This window comes from Rhinoraja longicauda, chromosome 2, assembly GCF_053455715.1.
Source record: "Rhinoraja longicauda isolate Sanriku21f chromosome 2, sRhiLon1.1, whole genome shotgun sequence".
Lineage (NCBI taxonomy): Eukaryota > Metazoa > Chordata > Chondrichthyes > Rajiformes > Arhynchobatidae > Rhinoraja > Rhinoraja longicauda.
Window position 1 is genome coordinate 92,131,026 of NC_135954.1, and position 14,625 is coordinate 92,145,650.

At 42.7% G+C, this 14,625-nt stretch overlaps 1 protein-coding gene across 1 annotated transcript in view; it reads left to right on the top strand.

Moving 5' to 3' along the window:
* obscnb (obscurin, cytoskeletal calmodulin and titin-interacting RhoGEF b) overlaps window positions 1–14,625 on the top strand; it is a 368,207-nt gene that overhangs the window by 106,309 nt on the left and 247,273 nt on the right. Inside the window, exons 33-34 of the mRNA XM_078423526.1 lie at window positions 1,278–1,550; window positions 8,199–8,468. Of these exons, the coding sequence (XP_078279652.1) occupies window positions 1,278–1,550; window positions 8,199–8,468 (543 nt within the window). The remainder of the gene's footprint in view (window positions 1–1,277; window positions 1,551–8,198; window positions 8,469–14,625) is intronic.

The window sequence follows — 14,625 nt, forward strand, 5'->3', positions numbered from 1 at the left end:
CTGAAGTGCCTTAAATTGGTTTCAAGACAGTACATGAATATTTACAGAATCTCTCATTTGGTTGTTCGAAAATGCTTCAAGCAGGCAGCCTATGTTTCTTTTTTATCAGAACCAAAGGGTGCAAACTCGTAGAATAGAAACCAGAAGTCAATATGAGAGAGCTCTGATTAGTTGCTAGGTTCTGTTGCAAGCATGCATGTAACCCATCAGTTCTGTCATATCTGCTGCTAGTTAGTGATGATTGCCTTAGATTTATTCACCCTGCACTTGTTATTATGTCTCCACAATTCCACTAATTAATGAATACAAGATTTCTTTTAGTGGAAAAGGACTGTTGCTTCTTGCATATTTTTTGATACTCTGGAAGCCAGAAATATGATATGAGACTTTGGGTGTTGTGGTCAGGTCTGAGGTTCCATTTAGTATAACCACATTAATTGTGGGTAATTTTCTGCACATGGAACTCAGAAGAGAAATGGCAGAAAGAACTCCTTAAATCTTTTGGTAATGTGAAGGAATCAGCAGCCTTATTCAGGTTATCTATCCATTTTTATTTTGCACTGTTTACCGAACTAGGAGCCAATCATTGATTGTATATTAATCTTAGACTGTTTGTACCAGGCATAGTAGTAGACACCCTTTTCTCAACTGCTGGATATATCTTCAATGCCCATTAATCTTCTAGAGCACTGTCTTTGACAATTTAAAAGCCATAATAATGGACATTTACTGCCTTCCAATTCATGGAAGTGTATGCTGTACCTCAACTTTAAGATGTTACAGGCTAGCAGGAATTGTTTGTGTGTTGGCCAAGATCCCCATTTTACTTCATCCAAGGAATTAACTATGCAACATCAAGCATATCCATCAAAAGGCATTGTGCATCACAGGTGTGTTGTCACTGTGTGAACAACTCGTGGTCCTGCCCACTTTAATATTTAAGATTTAAATATTCAACCTGAGGACTAAAAGTTTGATCGACACGAATAGAGAGATTGAAAGGTTCAGAGACAATCTCTCCAAAATAACAAATTGCGTGAAGATTCATAACATTTCAGCTAACTACATCTGTGAAAAGAAAACTGTGCTGTGTACTTACGTTGTTTGAAAACTATGTTGACACTTGTTTTACTAATAACATCAAAGACAGAATATCTTCATTTCATCAGTATGGGTTAGATTTAAATCTAGTTCTTAAAAGAAGAATTCTAACTTGCTCCTCCTCCTGGTCCTCCTGCAAAGGAAGAAAGTATGCAATTCTTATGTACTAATTACAGGTCAGAAAGTTCGAATGGTTGAAGATCTTGAAGATGTTGAAGTCTTTGAAGGAGAATCGGCAACATTTAAATGCCGGATATCACCATCAGATTATAATAATGTACAGTGGTCCTTGGATAAAACACCTCTCCATACCAATGATGTGAATGAAATCAAAGCGCTAGAGAATGGCTATCATACTTTAACAGTTAAAAAACTTTCAGTCAAAGATTCTGGTCATATAACATTTGAGGCTGGAGATAAGAAAACTTCTGTTGTCCTTACAGTGAAAGGTAAAGTTTTTATTAAAAATATATTGAAATAACATGAGAAATTTACCAATAAGATAAATACTGTAAAAGCATTTCCTCCCTTCAGTAAACCATGATGCGCGTTTTTTGTAACAAAAAACATCACGATTATGTATAATTGCACACTGTAGTTTCTCCAAAGATTTTGAGGTAGTTTCTTTATTCCATTCAATGGAAAGTTGATGTTAATAATAAAGCACTGGTCAGATCAGTGCATTTTTGTCAGCAAAGTTGGGATAGCTTTGAATTAATAAGAGGCTGCTGCAGGGATTGGTCCTGGGATCCTTGCTTTTCACAATCTATATCCGTGATTTAGAGAAGGAGATCAGGTGTAATGTACCCCAGCTTTGCTGATTTTACAAATAGAGGTGGCGGAGTGAGCTATGAGAAGGAGAGGCTTCAGGAAGGTATATCGCACATATATCTTGCAGCCCACCTTAAATAGAGGGACAATATTAACCACCCTCCAGTCTTCCTGCATCTCACCTATATCTAATGATGATTCATAAGTCTAAGCCAGGCCTGCAATTTCTGTAGCTTCCCACAGCATTCTCGGATATATCTGATCAGGCCTGGGAGATTTTTCTACCTTCATATGCCTTTGGGGGTTTAGCACACCCTTCTACCATAATACTGACTGTCCTCAAGACACTTCTACTAATAGTCGCAAGATCCCCAGTCTTCATGTCTTTCTCCATGGTATAAAATAATGGAGAAATATTCATTGAGGACCTTAACCATAGCCTGTGGCTCCACACATGTATAACTTCTTTAGTTTCTGTGGGGCCCTATTCTCACTCTCGTCATTCTCTTTCCCTTAATGTACGTAAAATCTTTGGATTTCCCTTAATATTATCTGCCAGAGCTATCTCCTGCCATCTTCTTGCCCACCTGATTTACTTCTTAAACTCCTAGGTTTCTGAAACTCCTCCAGAGATACGCTTGATTCCAACTGCCTGTCCCTGTCCCATGCCCCCTTCGTTTACATAACCAGAGCATCAATTTCTCTTGTCAACCAAGCTTCCTCACGCCCACCTGCCTTGCTCTTCACTGTAATTGCATGCCCTGAACTCTTGTTATCACACATATGCATTCCACTTTTCGGTTGTTCCTTTGCCCGCAAATAACCTGCTCCAATGAACGTGAGCACGTTCCTGTCCATTTGCATCAAAGTTGGCCTTGGCCCAATTCAGAATTTTAACTGTTTAGGAAGGCACTGCAGATGCTAGTTTAAACCGAAGATAGACACAAAAAGCTGGAGTAATTCAGCGGGTCAGACAGCATGTCGAGACCCTTCTTCAGACTGAAAGTCAAGGGAAAGGGAAACGAGATATATAGATGGTGATATAGAGGGATATAGAACAAATGAATGAAAGATATGCAAAAAAGTAACAATGAGAAAGAAAACAGGCCATTGTTAGCAGTGGGCTAGGTGAAAACGAGCTAGACAATGAAACTCACCAGATCGACAGTGAAATTAATATGACTGAGGGGGGAGGAGGGACGGAGAGAGAGGGGATGCAAGGATTACTTCAAGTTAGAGAAATCAATGTTTATACCGCTGGGTTGTAAGCTGCCCAAGCGAAATATGAGGTGCTGTTCCTCCAATTTGCGTTTGGCCTCACTCTGACAATAGAGGAGGCCCGGGACAGAGAGGTTAGTATGGAAATGGGAAGGGGAGGTTAAAGTGTTTGGCAACCGGGAGATCACATAGGCCCAGGCAGACTGAGTGAAGGTGTTCAGTGAAACAATTGCCCAGTCTACGTTTGGTGTCACTGATGTTTCAGAGTCCACACCGGACTCTGGAACAATGAATACAGTAGATGAAGTTGGAGGAGGTGCAAGTGAACCTCTGCCTAACCTGAAAGGACTGTTGGCTCTGTCCAGGGACCTCTTTTATTCTAAATGTGTCATTTCATCCCCTCTTCCTACCATGAATTATAACAATTGTTCATTCCTGTTTGGCCCAAAAATAAGATGGGAAAAATGGCTCAACCATGGAGAGAATGTTGGGGATACCAGTGGGAAAATATGAAAAGGACAGAAAAATGTAGCCAACTTTATTTCTAGGAGCTGTTTAGATTTCAGCACAAAGGTCCATGGGAAAGGGGAAAAATAATGAGAGTGAGCTTGCCGAGAACATTCACGAAGGAGGATATGAATCACCTCCCAGGGATGTTGGGGAATGTAACATCTAGTGAGAGGAAATAGCTAATATTTATACTAATGATTTGGATGAGAACGTAGATGGAATGGTTCATAAGTTTGTGGATGATACTAAAATTGTTGGATAGGCTGAGGAATAATAACAAATTGAGTTTAATTCAGATAATGTGACGTTGTATTTTGGTAAGACAAAACAGGTCAGGACTTACCCAATAAATGGTAGAGCCCTGGGGTGTATTGTAAAACATAGGGATATTGTGGTGCCGTTAAATAGTTCTGAGAAAGTGCTGACACAGGTAGAGAGGGTAGTGAAGAAGGCAATTGGTCTGTTTGCCTTCATCAGTTATGGTATTAAATACAGGAATAATTTCTGAGCAAAAATTATTGTCTATTTATGAGGATGTTACCACGTTTGGAGGGTTTTAGTTATACAGATAGTCTGGGTTCTTTTACCATAGAGTGTAGGAGGCTGAGGGGGACCTAACAGAGGTTTATAAAATAATTAGTAATAGATAAAATGTATGAGATACAAGCTGCCAGAGGAATTGGTAGCGAATTACAACATTCAAAAGACACTAGGAGAGATACATGGATAGGAAAGGTTTCGAGGGATGGGATAGAGGCCAGGCGCAGTGAATTGGGATTGTTCGTGCAGTCAATTTGGTTGATGTGGGTGAGTTGAGCTAAATGGCCTGTTTACCTGACCCAAAGTTCTATAAGAAAAGAAAGGACAAAATAATATCAGTAATGGTAGAGAAATGATGCGAGGTGAAACTGGATCAATATATCCTCAGGGCCCGATAGTCTGCATTCCTGAATGTTAAAGGAAGTGATCCTAGAAATAATTAATGCATTAGTGGTCATTCTTTAGACTCTGCAACAGTTCCAACAGATTGGATGATGACTAATGTAACCCGAATATTTTAAAAGGCGGTAGAGACAAGAAAAGGGAATTATAGGCAGGTTAGCCTGAAATCGGTGGTGAAGAAACTATTCATTTTGGAGTCCATTATAAAAGAAATAACAGTAGAGCACTTAAAAAAGTGTTTTATTCACAAAATGCTGGAGTAACTCAGCAGGTCAGGCAGCATCTCGGGAGAGAAGGAATGGGTGACGTTTCGGGTCGAGACCCTTCTTCCAGCATCTGCAGTTATTTTCTTATACTACTTAAAAAAGTGTGGCTGCCAATGTGGCTTCTTGGTTCATTTAAGGTGTAAAGGTACAAAAGGTAGGATAACAGCATGGAAGGGTTGCATGTTTAAACTATCTGCACCTTGTGAATCAGAATAGATAGCAAAATGAAAGGAAATGGGATGCAAATGACTGGAGTAAAAATGAACATAATATATGCAATGGTCCGATGCCAGCCGGCATTCTCTTCTCTGATGGGTTGAGATTTGTGTCATTTGTGCTAATGCTTCAGATCCTGTGTGTGCATGTGCGCGGATAACCTGCACAATGTGTCTGTTTGGAATAGACAGCGGGTTTATGCGGAAGCATTATTTGAGCCTTATTATAATGATAGTAGGTGGTGTGGATGTTGTAGTGCCCTCCAAAATGTTTGGGACAAAGACCTATTTATTTATTTTCCACTGTACTCCACAATTTGAGATTTGTAATAGAAAAAAATCACATGTGGTTAAAGTGCACATTGCCAGATTTTATTAAAGGGTATTTTTATACATTTTGGTTTCACCATGTAGAAATTACAGCTGTGTTTATACATAGTCCCCCCAATTTCAGGGCACCATAATGTTCGGGACACATGGCTTCACAGGTGTTTGTAATTGCTCAGGTATGTTTAAATACCTTTTTAATGCAGGTATAAGAGAGCTCTCAGCACCCAGTCTTTCCTCTAGTCTTTCTATCACATTTGGAAAATTTTATTGCTGTTTATCAACATGAGTACAAAAGTTGCGCCAATGAAAGTCAAAGAAGCCAATATGAGACTGAGAAACAAGAATAAAACTGTTAGAGACACCAGCCAAACCTTAGGCTTACCAAAATCAATTGTTTGGAACATCATTGGGAAGAAAGAGAGCACTGGTGAGCTTACTAATCGCAAAGGGACTGGCAGGCCAAGGAAGACCTCCACAGCTGATGACAGAAGAATTCTCTCTATAATAAAGAAAAATCCCCAAACACCTGTCCGACAGATCAGAAACACTCTTCAGGAGTCAGGTGTGGAATTGTGGAAAAAGGTCTTGTGGGCAGATGAGACAAAAATTAACTTATATCAGAGTGATGGGAAGAGCAAAGTATGGAGGAGAGAAGGAACTGGCCAAGTCAATCACCCAATCTGAACCCAATTGAGCATGCCTTTTATATGCTGAAGAGAAAACTGAAGGGGACTAGCCTGCAAAACAAGCATAAGGTAAAGATGGCTGCAATACAGGCCTGAGAGCATCACCAGAGAAGACACTCAGCAAATGATGATGTCCATGAATCGCAGACTTCAAGCAGTCATTGCATGCAAAGGATATGCAACATGACTACTTTCATTTACATGACATTGCTGTGTCACAAACATTATGGTGCCTTGAAATGGGGGGACTATGTATACAAACAGCTGTAATTTCTACATGGTGAAACCAAAAATGTATAAAAATGGCCTTTATTAAAATCTGACAATGTGCACTTTAAACACGTGTGATTTTTTACTATTACAAATCTCAAATTGTCGAGTACAGAGACAAATAAATAAATGATGGGTATTTGTCCCAAACATTGTGGAGGGAGGGCACTGTAAATATAAGACTTGATACTGTTGTCAATAGCTGAAAGGGTTACATCTATTGAGCAATGTGTTGGTGCAATTGACAGAAGATTGAATTTGGCATGACCGTAAATTTGGTCATACACATGAGAATGTGACACTGTATCCAGTTCTTGGAGGGTTAACACCTCACATTGGTGGTTGGCTTGAACTAGTACCTGACTGCTAATGGGAAGAAGACTTTTATGCAACTATTTGACAAAAGCATCTAGAGCTTCATAAAAAAATCTGTTTGCTTCCTTTTGCCTGAGGTAAACCATGGCTTCCAGAATTAAAGCTTTCATCTGTAAAGAAATGCAGCAATGGCATAATCATTGTTTACTACCTTAAATGTGTGATAATTGGCCACAAAATTGACCTTCATAGACAACGCAGTTAGTGCTGTATTATCCAATTGTTGTAATTATATTCATAAGGTCATAAGTGATAGGAATAGAATTACCCCTCTGACTAAAGAAATTTCTCCTCATCTCCTTCCAAAAAGAATGTCCTTTAATTCTGAGGCTATGACCTCTATCCTAGACTCTCCCACGTGGAAACATCCTCTCCACATCCACTCTATCCAAGCCTTTCACTATTCGGTATGTTTCAATGAGGTCCCCTCCTCATTTCTCTAAACTCCAGTGAGTACAGGCCCAGTGCCGACAAACGCTCATCATAGGTTAACCTACTCATTCCTGAGATTATTCTTGTAAAATATTCTAAATGCGGCCATACCAGTGCCTGATAGAGCCTCAGCATTACATCTCTGTTTTTGTGCACGAGCAATCTTGAAATAAATGCCAGCATTGAGTTTGCTTTCTTTACTACCAATTCAACTTGCAGATTAACTTCTTGGGAATCCTGCACCACTACCAAGTCCCTTTGCACCTCCGATTTCTGGATTCTCTCCCCATTTAGAAAATAGTCTACTCCTTTATTCCTACTACCAAAATGCAAGACTCCACACTTTGCTACACTGTATTCCATCTGCCACTTCTCTGCCCACTCGCCCAACCTGTCCAAGTCCTTCGGCAGAGTCCCTGCTTTCTCTACACTACCTGCCCCTCCACCTATTTTCGTATCATCCGCAAACTTGGCAACATAGCCTTTAATCCCCCTCGTTCAAATGTTAATGATATTTTGGTATAAATTTTGGCTCGGATAGATAAATTCAATTTTTAATCTTGAACTTCATATTGTTTCTCACTATTATGTCTTCTGATTTAGTCATTTGTACATTTTAGTTATCCAATAACAATCTCCCAAGAATGAAACAGATGTTTCATTATTTTATTATTTTCATGCAAGTTATTTTGTTTCTTTTCACTTTTTACTGCAGAATATCAATGCCCCATGAAGGAAATAATATTTTTAGAGTTTGTAAATAGTCTAAAAAGTGTTTTAAATTTATTTATATGTTAGATGTCAGCATTTATTCTTTCAAGCACTTGTAATATATAACAATGTCATTACTGCATTCTTTGCATCATATAAATGAAGTTAGGAAAAGATTCCTGTTAAATACATCCCATTTCATCTTTCGTTTTTGTAGAAACATTCAGCCATGCAAATGCAGTGATTTCTCCTATTTCTTTTCAATATATTCATATTGGTTACATTGTACATGACCTCATGTATAAAATATATTACTTGAAGGGAAGTAATTGAAGACATTATTAAGTTAACATATCTTTATATTCTTTTAGAAAAGCCACCTTACATAGCAAAAGACTTGGCAGCTTCAATTGATGTCATAGAAGGGGAGAATGTCATCTTACACTGCGAAACGTCCACACCAGACTGTACAGTTAAATGGTTTAAGAATGAAAAGCTTTTGAAAAATACATCCAAGCATAAAATCAGTCGTTCTGGGACTGAAGCCAGACTAATTGTTTATAAAAGTGTTGAGGAGGATGCTGCAATTTATGAGTGTCACACTGTGGCAACGTGTACTAAAGCTGTGGTCAGAGTGAATGGTAAGGAAAATAGTTTTGCTTGTAAACAGTATTTACTTGAAGTGTTATTGCAGTTTGGGTGATAATAATTTGATCTTGCCAAATCTACAATTACTGCTGAAAATTTTAAGATGGGGAATAAAAACAAAAATAAAATGTATGAAGAAAACTGAACTAGTATACCAAGGACAAAGGGCACAAGCTAACGGTTTGTGGTGGGGGATTTGCTTTGGAAACTGGTACGGCGCTCTTCTATTAATACTTGTGCAACAATTGCAGGCTACAATTTAACAGCTGGGGAGATTTGCTTTGGAAACCAAGAAGGCAATCTCTGTTGATATTTCGCTAATGATGTTTTATCAAACATTGTAACATCAATTTCTAGAGACACATGAGACTGCAGATGCTATAATTTAGAGCAAAAATCTGGAGATCAGGGGGTCAGACAGAATCTGGAGGGAACTGAAAAATCAACATTTTGGATTGAGACCCTGCATCAGGAAGAAGGGAGATAGCCATTTCTAGTTAATCAAAACAACAATCATAATCCCTTTCTCAAGAATGTACTCCTGTGAGAGTATTCGAGTTGAGAGAAAAAATTCCATAGGAATATGCGTTCAATTATAATGGGATTAAATCCTAGTACTTGTAAGATTGAATATGGTATCTATATAATTTATTAATCATCCAAAGTTAAATAATGTTATCATTGTTCTTAATTGATTTGCAATACATCCAACTCAAATACTTTGGTGTTTTTCTGCGGATAGCTTTAGTTTTCACTCATGAATTCCCTGAGACTTTTGTGACCTTATAGCTAAATGGAGTAGGAATTTTGATCAGTTGTTGACTTTTACACTAAGAACATCATTGGAATATCTTGGCAGTGCTTTTGCCAGCAGAGGTGTATTATTGGTTTCTGCTGGAATGGGATTTGAATATGAACAGATGGCACTTGAGGATATACAATTTCACTTTCTTTTCATGGCGATAATCTCCCTTAGACAAGGAGTCAAATATCTCTGCATATTCTATATAACTGGCAGTTTTGAGGATTATCCAGAATCAGCTGAATTCAATTGCACCTTTAAAATAACTTTATTGTTGGGGAGAAAGTGACTTCTGAAATGGATATACAGGGTACCTTCTTGTAAAGCAAGGTGAAATGATGGACTTTAACTACACCAACTGACCTTGTGCTTATTTAACTTCAACACTGTATTTTGGGACAAGTATTTTTACACAGACTGTGATAGGTGCTTGGAGCACACTGCCAGGGGAATTGATAGAAGCAAATAAAATAGCAATATTTAGAGAAATTAAGTTGGACACGTGAACAAGCAGAAATTAGAGGGATTATAGACCATGCATAAGGCAGATTTGATTGCTAGATTGACATCATGGCCACGATGGACATGGTGGACCGAAAGGGCCTGTCCCTGTGCTGTTCTAATTTAAGTCTTGTGATGTCACACAAGTTATATTGAGCCCATACGAGCTGCCAGCAGAGTAATTCAATCAGTCTCATTTCCCTAAATGTATTTCCCTCAAGTGCCTATTGAATTCCATTTTGAAATAATTGATATCTGTACTTTTACCCTTCTTGTCGGTCGCAAGTTCCAGGTCAGTACCATTAACCTTTAAAAAAAAAAAGAGATACTTGATCAGATCGTACCTTCATTTCTTACCCAAAACCTTGACTCTATCTCCGTTCTTGTTCATTCAACTAATCATACAGCCTTACTTTGTCTACCTGATCCAAACCTGCTATATTCTTATGGAGACTGTAATCTGGAGCACAAAACAACCTGTTGGAGGAACATCAGTGGGTCAGGCAGCATCTATGGAGGCAAAGGGATGGTCAACATTTTGGTTTACTCGAGAAGAATAAGCCCAGCTTCTCCAATCCAACTTTGTAGCTAAAATCCATCATCACTGGAACAATCTAATAAATTCATCTGTTCATAAGTCATAGGAGCGTAAGTAGGGCATTCGGCTCATCGAGTCTACTCCACCATTCAATCATAGCAGATCTGTCTTTTCCTCTCAACCCTATTATCCTGTCTTCTCCCCATAATCTTTGAATCTGAATCATCTCAAGAACCTTGATATCCTTTCTAAGCTGTGATGATCTGAACTGAACACAGTCTTCTTGTGGTCCAACCAGACCATTAGAATGTTCAGCTTGTGGTGGTCCCTGGCGGTGAGCCACGCGTGGTGCGAACCATCGGCTTGGGGGGTGGGGTCACGGAACTTGGAATGGGGAGGAGTGACAGTTGGTAGGGGAGGTCCAGGAGGAGTTGAACTGGTTGGGGGTTTGAGGAGTTATATGGTGCTTGAGGAATGAAGAAAACTTCGCTTGGCACATGTCCCGATTCATTGGCTTTGCTTGACACTCGTGTCCCGCTTCATTGGCGACCCCGACGTGATTTGAACACGCAGCCTTCTTCTCGCGCCCGCAGGCTGCCTCCCAACAAGCTCCAGATCGCCAAAGCAGAGTTTCGCAACATGGAGGCTATGGGAATTGTCCAGCGCTCGGATAGCCCATGGGCTTCCCCGCTGCACATGGTACCGAAGGCCTCTGGGGGCTGAAGGCTTTGTGGCGACTACCGCCGCCTGAACGACGCCACCATTGCGGATCGCTACCCCATCCAGGACTTCTCCGCCCATCTGGTTGAGGCTAAGTTCTTTTCGAAGGTCGACTTAGTCCGGGGTTACCACCAGATTCCTGAGCGGCTGGAAGAGGTGCCCGAAATGGCTATAATCAGCCCCTTCGGGTTGTTTGTTGTTCCTGCGTATGCCCTTCGGCCTTAAGTACGCTGCGCAGGCCTTCCAACGCTTGATGGACACTATGGGTTGGGGACTCGATTTCCTTTTCATTTACATGGAAGATATCCTCGTGGCTAGTCGCTCTCGACAAGAACATTGCGCCCACCTCCGTTTGTTGTGCCAGCGCCTCAGCGAGCATGGTCTTGTCATCAACCCCGACAGATGCCAGTTCCGCCTCCGTGCCATCGACTTTCTGGGCCACTGCGTTACGCAACACGGTGCTATTCTGCTCCCGGACACGGTTGAGGCCATTCGCCATTTTCCTTGGCCTTCCACAGTGCGGGGCCTTCAGAAGTTTGTAGGAATGGTCACATTTTATCACCGATTTGTGCCGGTGACGGCAAAGATAATGCGGCCTCTCTTTCAGTTGCTAACTAGTAAGCGGCGGGACGTGCAGTGGAACGACGACGCGGTGGCTGCTTTTGACGGGGCAAATGAATTGTTGGCTCGGGCGATGATGCTGGTGCTTCCGCGGATCAACGCCCCTACAGCCCTAATGGTGGACGCTTCGGACTCCGCGGTCGGTGGCGTGCTGGAGCAGTCGCTCAACGGTCACTGGCGGCCTCTCGCCTTTTTCAGTCGCCAGCTTAACCCCGCGGAACGGAGGTACAGTGCGTTCAACCAGGAGCTCCTCGCCTTGCACTTGGCAGTACTTCCGCTATTTCCTGGAGGGCCGGGACTTTACTGCCTTCACTGACCACAAGCCCCTAACCTTTGCATTCGCTAAGGTTTCAGATCCCTGGTCCGCTCGGCAGCAGCGCCAGCTCACGGCAATCTCCGAATTCACAACCAACATTCACCACATTGCAGGCAAATGTAACCTGGTGCTGACGCACTGTTCCGCCCAGCTAATGAGGTTGCCCTCGACGTGGCCCCGGGCATAGATTATTCCACCTTGGCTGCGGCGCAGCTGGCGGACGAGGAGATACTAGCCGGCCGAACTGCGGTTTCTGGTTTGGTGCTGGACGATGTGCCGTTGGGTCCCTCCGGCGTTACTGTCCTGTGCGACGTTTCCACGGGGTAGCCGCGGCCCATTGTCCCAGCCGCCTGGCGTCGCCGGATTTTCGACGTCATTCATGGGTTGGCCCACCAGTCTATCTCTGCGACGGTCGCGATGGTGGCTGCACGTTTCATGTGGCATGAGTTGCAGAAGCAAGTCAGTCGTTGGGCCTGGGAGTGCATTCCGTGCCAAACATCGAAGGTGCAGTGACATGTCCAGGCGCCAGTGCAGGAGTTCACGGTACATCGCTGGCACTTTGTCCATGTTCATGTGGATATCCATCCTGAGGTGCCTTGCATCTTCTGACAGTGGTGGACCGTGTTACGCGGTGGCTGGAGGCCATTCCGCTAGTGGACACTTCTGCCCTGTCGTGTGCTCGCGCCCTCATGGCCCACAGGATTGTCCGTTTCGGCGTGCCGCTGGACATTTCCTCGGACTGGGGTGCCCAGTTCACGTCTGAGCTGTGGTCCGCAATGGCTCGCCTGTTGGGGACACAGCTTCACCACACGATGGCGTATCATCCCCAGTCTAATGGGTTGGTGGAGCGTTTCCACCGCCATCTCAGGGCCGCTATGAAGGCACGCCCCACAGGCCCCGAATGGATGGATGAGTTGCCGTGGGTTTTGTTGGGTATTCGGACCGCCTCGAAGGAGGATTTTTTCTTCGTCCTCAGCCGAATTACTCTATGGCATCCCGCTCACTGTTCCCGAGGAATTTATTCCGGCTGCTGGTGCATCCCGGGAGCAGCCGTCATCTGTATTGGTCCGTTTGCAGGAGAAGATCGGTGCCCTGTCTCCTGTCCCGACGTCTCGCCATGGGATGGCTCCTGCCCATGTGCCGCCGGCTCTCATGGACTGTTCGTATGTTTTTCTGTGCCGCGACGCCCACAGGTCGTTTTTGCAGCGCCCATATGAGAGTCCCTTTCGGGTGCTGCAGCATGGGGCTACTACTTTTGCTTTGGACGTGGGTGGTCGGCGGGAGACTGTGTCTGTGACTCGTTTGAAGCCGGCCCATTTGGACCTTAGCGAGCCAGTGCGGGTGGCCCAGCCTCGTCGTCAGGGGCGTCCGCCATCCCGGTTGCTCCCGATTTCGTTTGTACCGGGCATGTTTCCTGTGTGCAGGGACGCATGCACGAGGTCCGGCTGCCTCATTTGTCTTCCCGTTCGGTTTCGTGCCTCTAGTTCTGGAGAGGGGGGGGGGGGTCCTGTGGCGGTCCCTGGTGGTGAGCCACTCATGGTGTGCAAACCCTCGGCTCGGGTGGGTCACAGAACTTGGAATGGGGAGGAGTGGCAGTTGATAATGGAGTTCCAGGAGGCGTTGAACTAGTTGGGGGTTTGAGGAGCTGTATGCTTGAGGAATGGAGAAAACTTCGCTTGACACGTGTCCCGCTTCATTGGCTTTGTTTGACACTCGTGTCCCGCTTCAAGCTAAACTTTTTTTTTGTACTCCGTGCTCCTATTTATTATTCCCAATATCTCTGTATGCTTTATAACTATTCTCTCAACAAATTCTATAATCATAGATCTAAGCATGTAAATCCTCGGATCCTGTTCCTCAAATGTCTCAGAACTGTGCTATGAAGCCTATGTGGTCTGTTTCAATCCCTTCTCCCAAAATTCTTCTCCACCTTTCTCTATATTAAGTTTCACTTGTCATTTGACTAATAATTCTGCTAGTTTATCTACGACCTTTCACAGTCAATTAGAATCATTATCAATATTTATTATATATCCAAGTTTGATATAAGCCATTATGAGATTGAGAAACAAGAATAAAACTGTTAGAGACATCAGCCAAACCTTAGGCTTACCAAAATCAACTGTTTGGAACATCATTAAGAAGAAAGAGAGCACTGTTGAGCTTACTAATCGCTAGGGGACTGGCAGGCCAAGGAAGACCTCCACAGCTGATGACAGAAGAATTCTCTCTACAATAAAGAAAAATCCCCAAACACCTGTCTGACAGATCAGGAACAATCTGCAGGAGTCAGGAGGGGATTTGTCAATGACCACTGTCCGCAGAAGACTTCATGAACAGAAATACAGAGGCTACACTGCAAGATACAAACCACTGGTTAGCTGCAAAAATAGGATGGCCAGGTTACAGTTTGCCAAGAAGTACTTAAAAGAGCAACCACAGTTCTGGAAAAAGGTCTTGTGGACAGATGAGACAAAGATTAATTTATCAGAGTGATGGCAAGAGCAAAGTCTGGAGGAGAGAAGGAACTACCCAAGATCCAAAGCGTACCATCTAATCTGTGAAACACGGTGGTGGGGTGTTATGGTCTGGGCATGTTTGGCTGCTGAAAGTACTGGCTCACTTATCTAGATTGATGATACAACTGCTGAT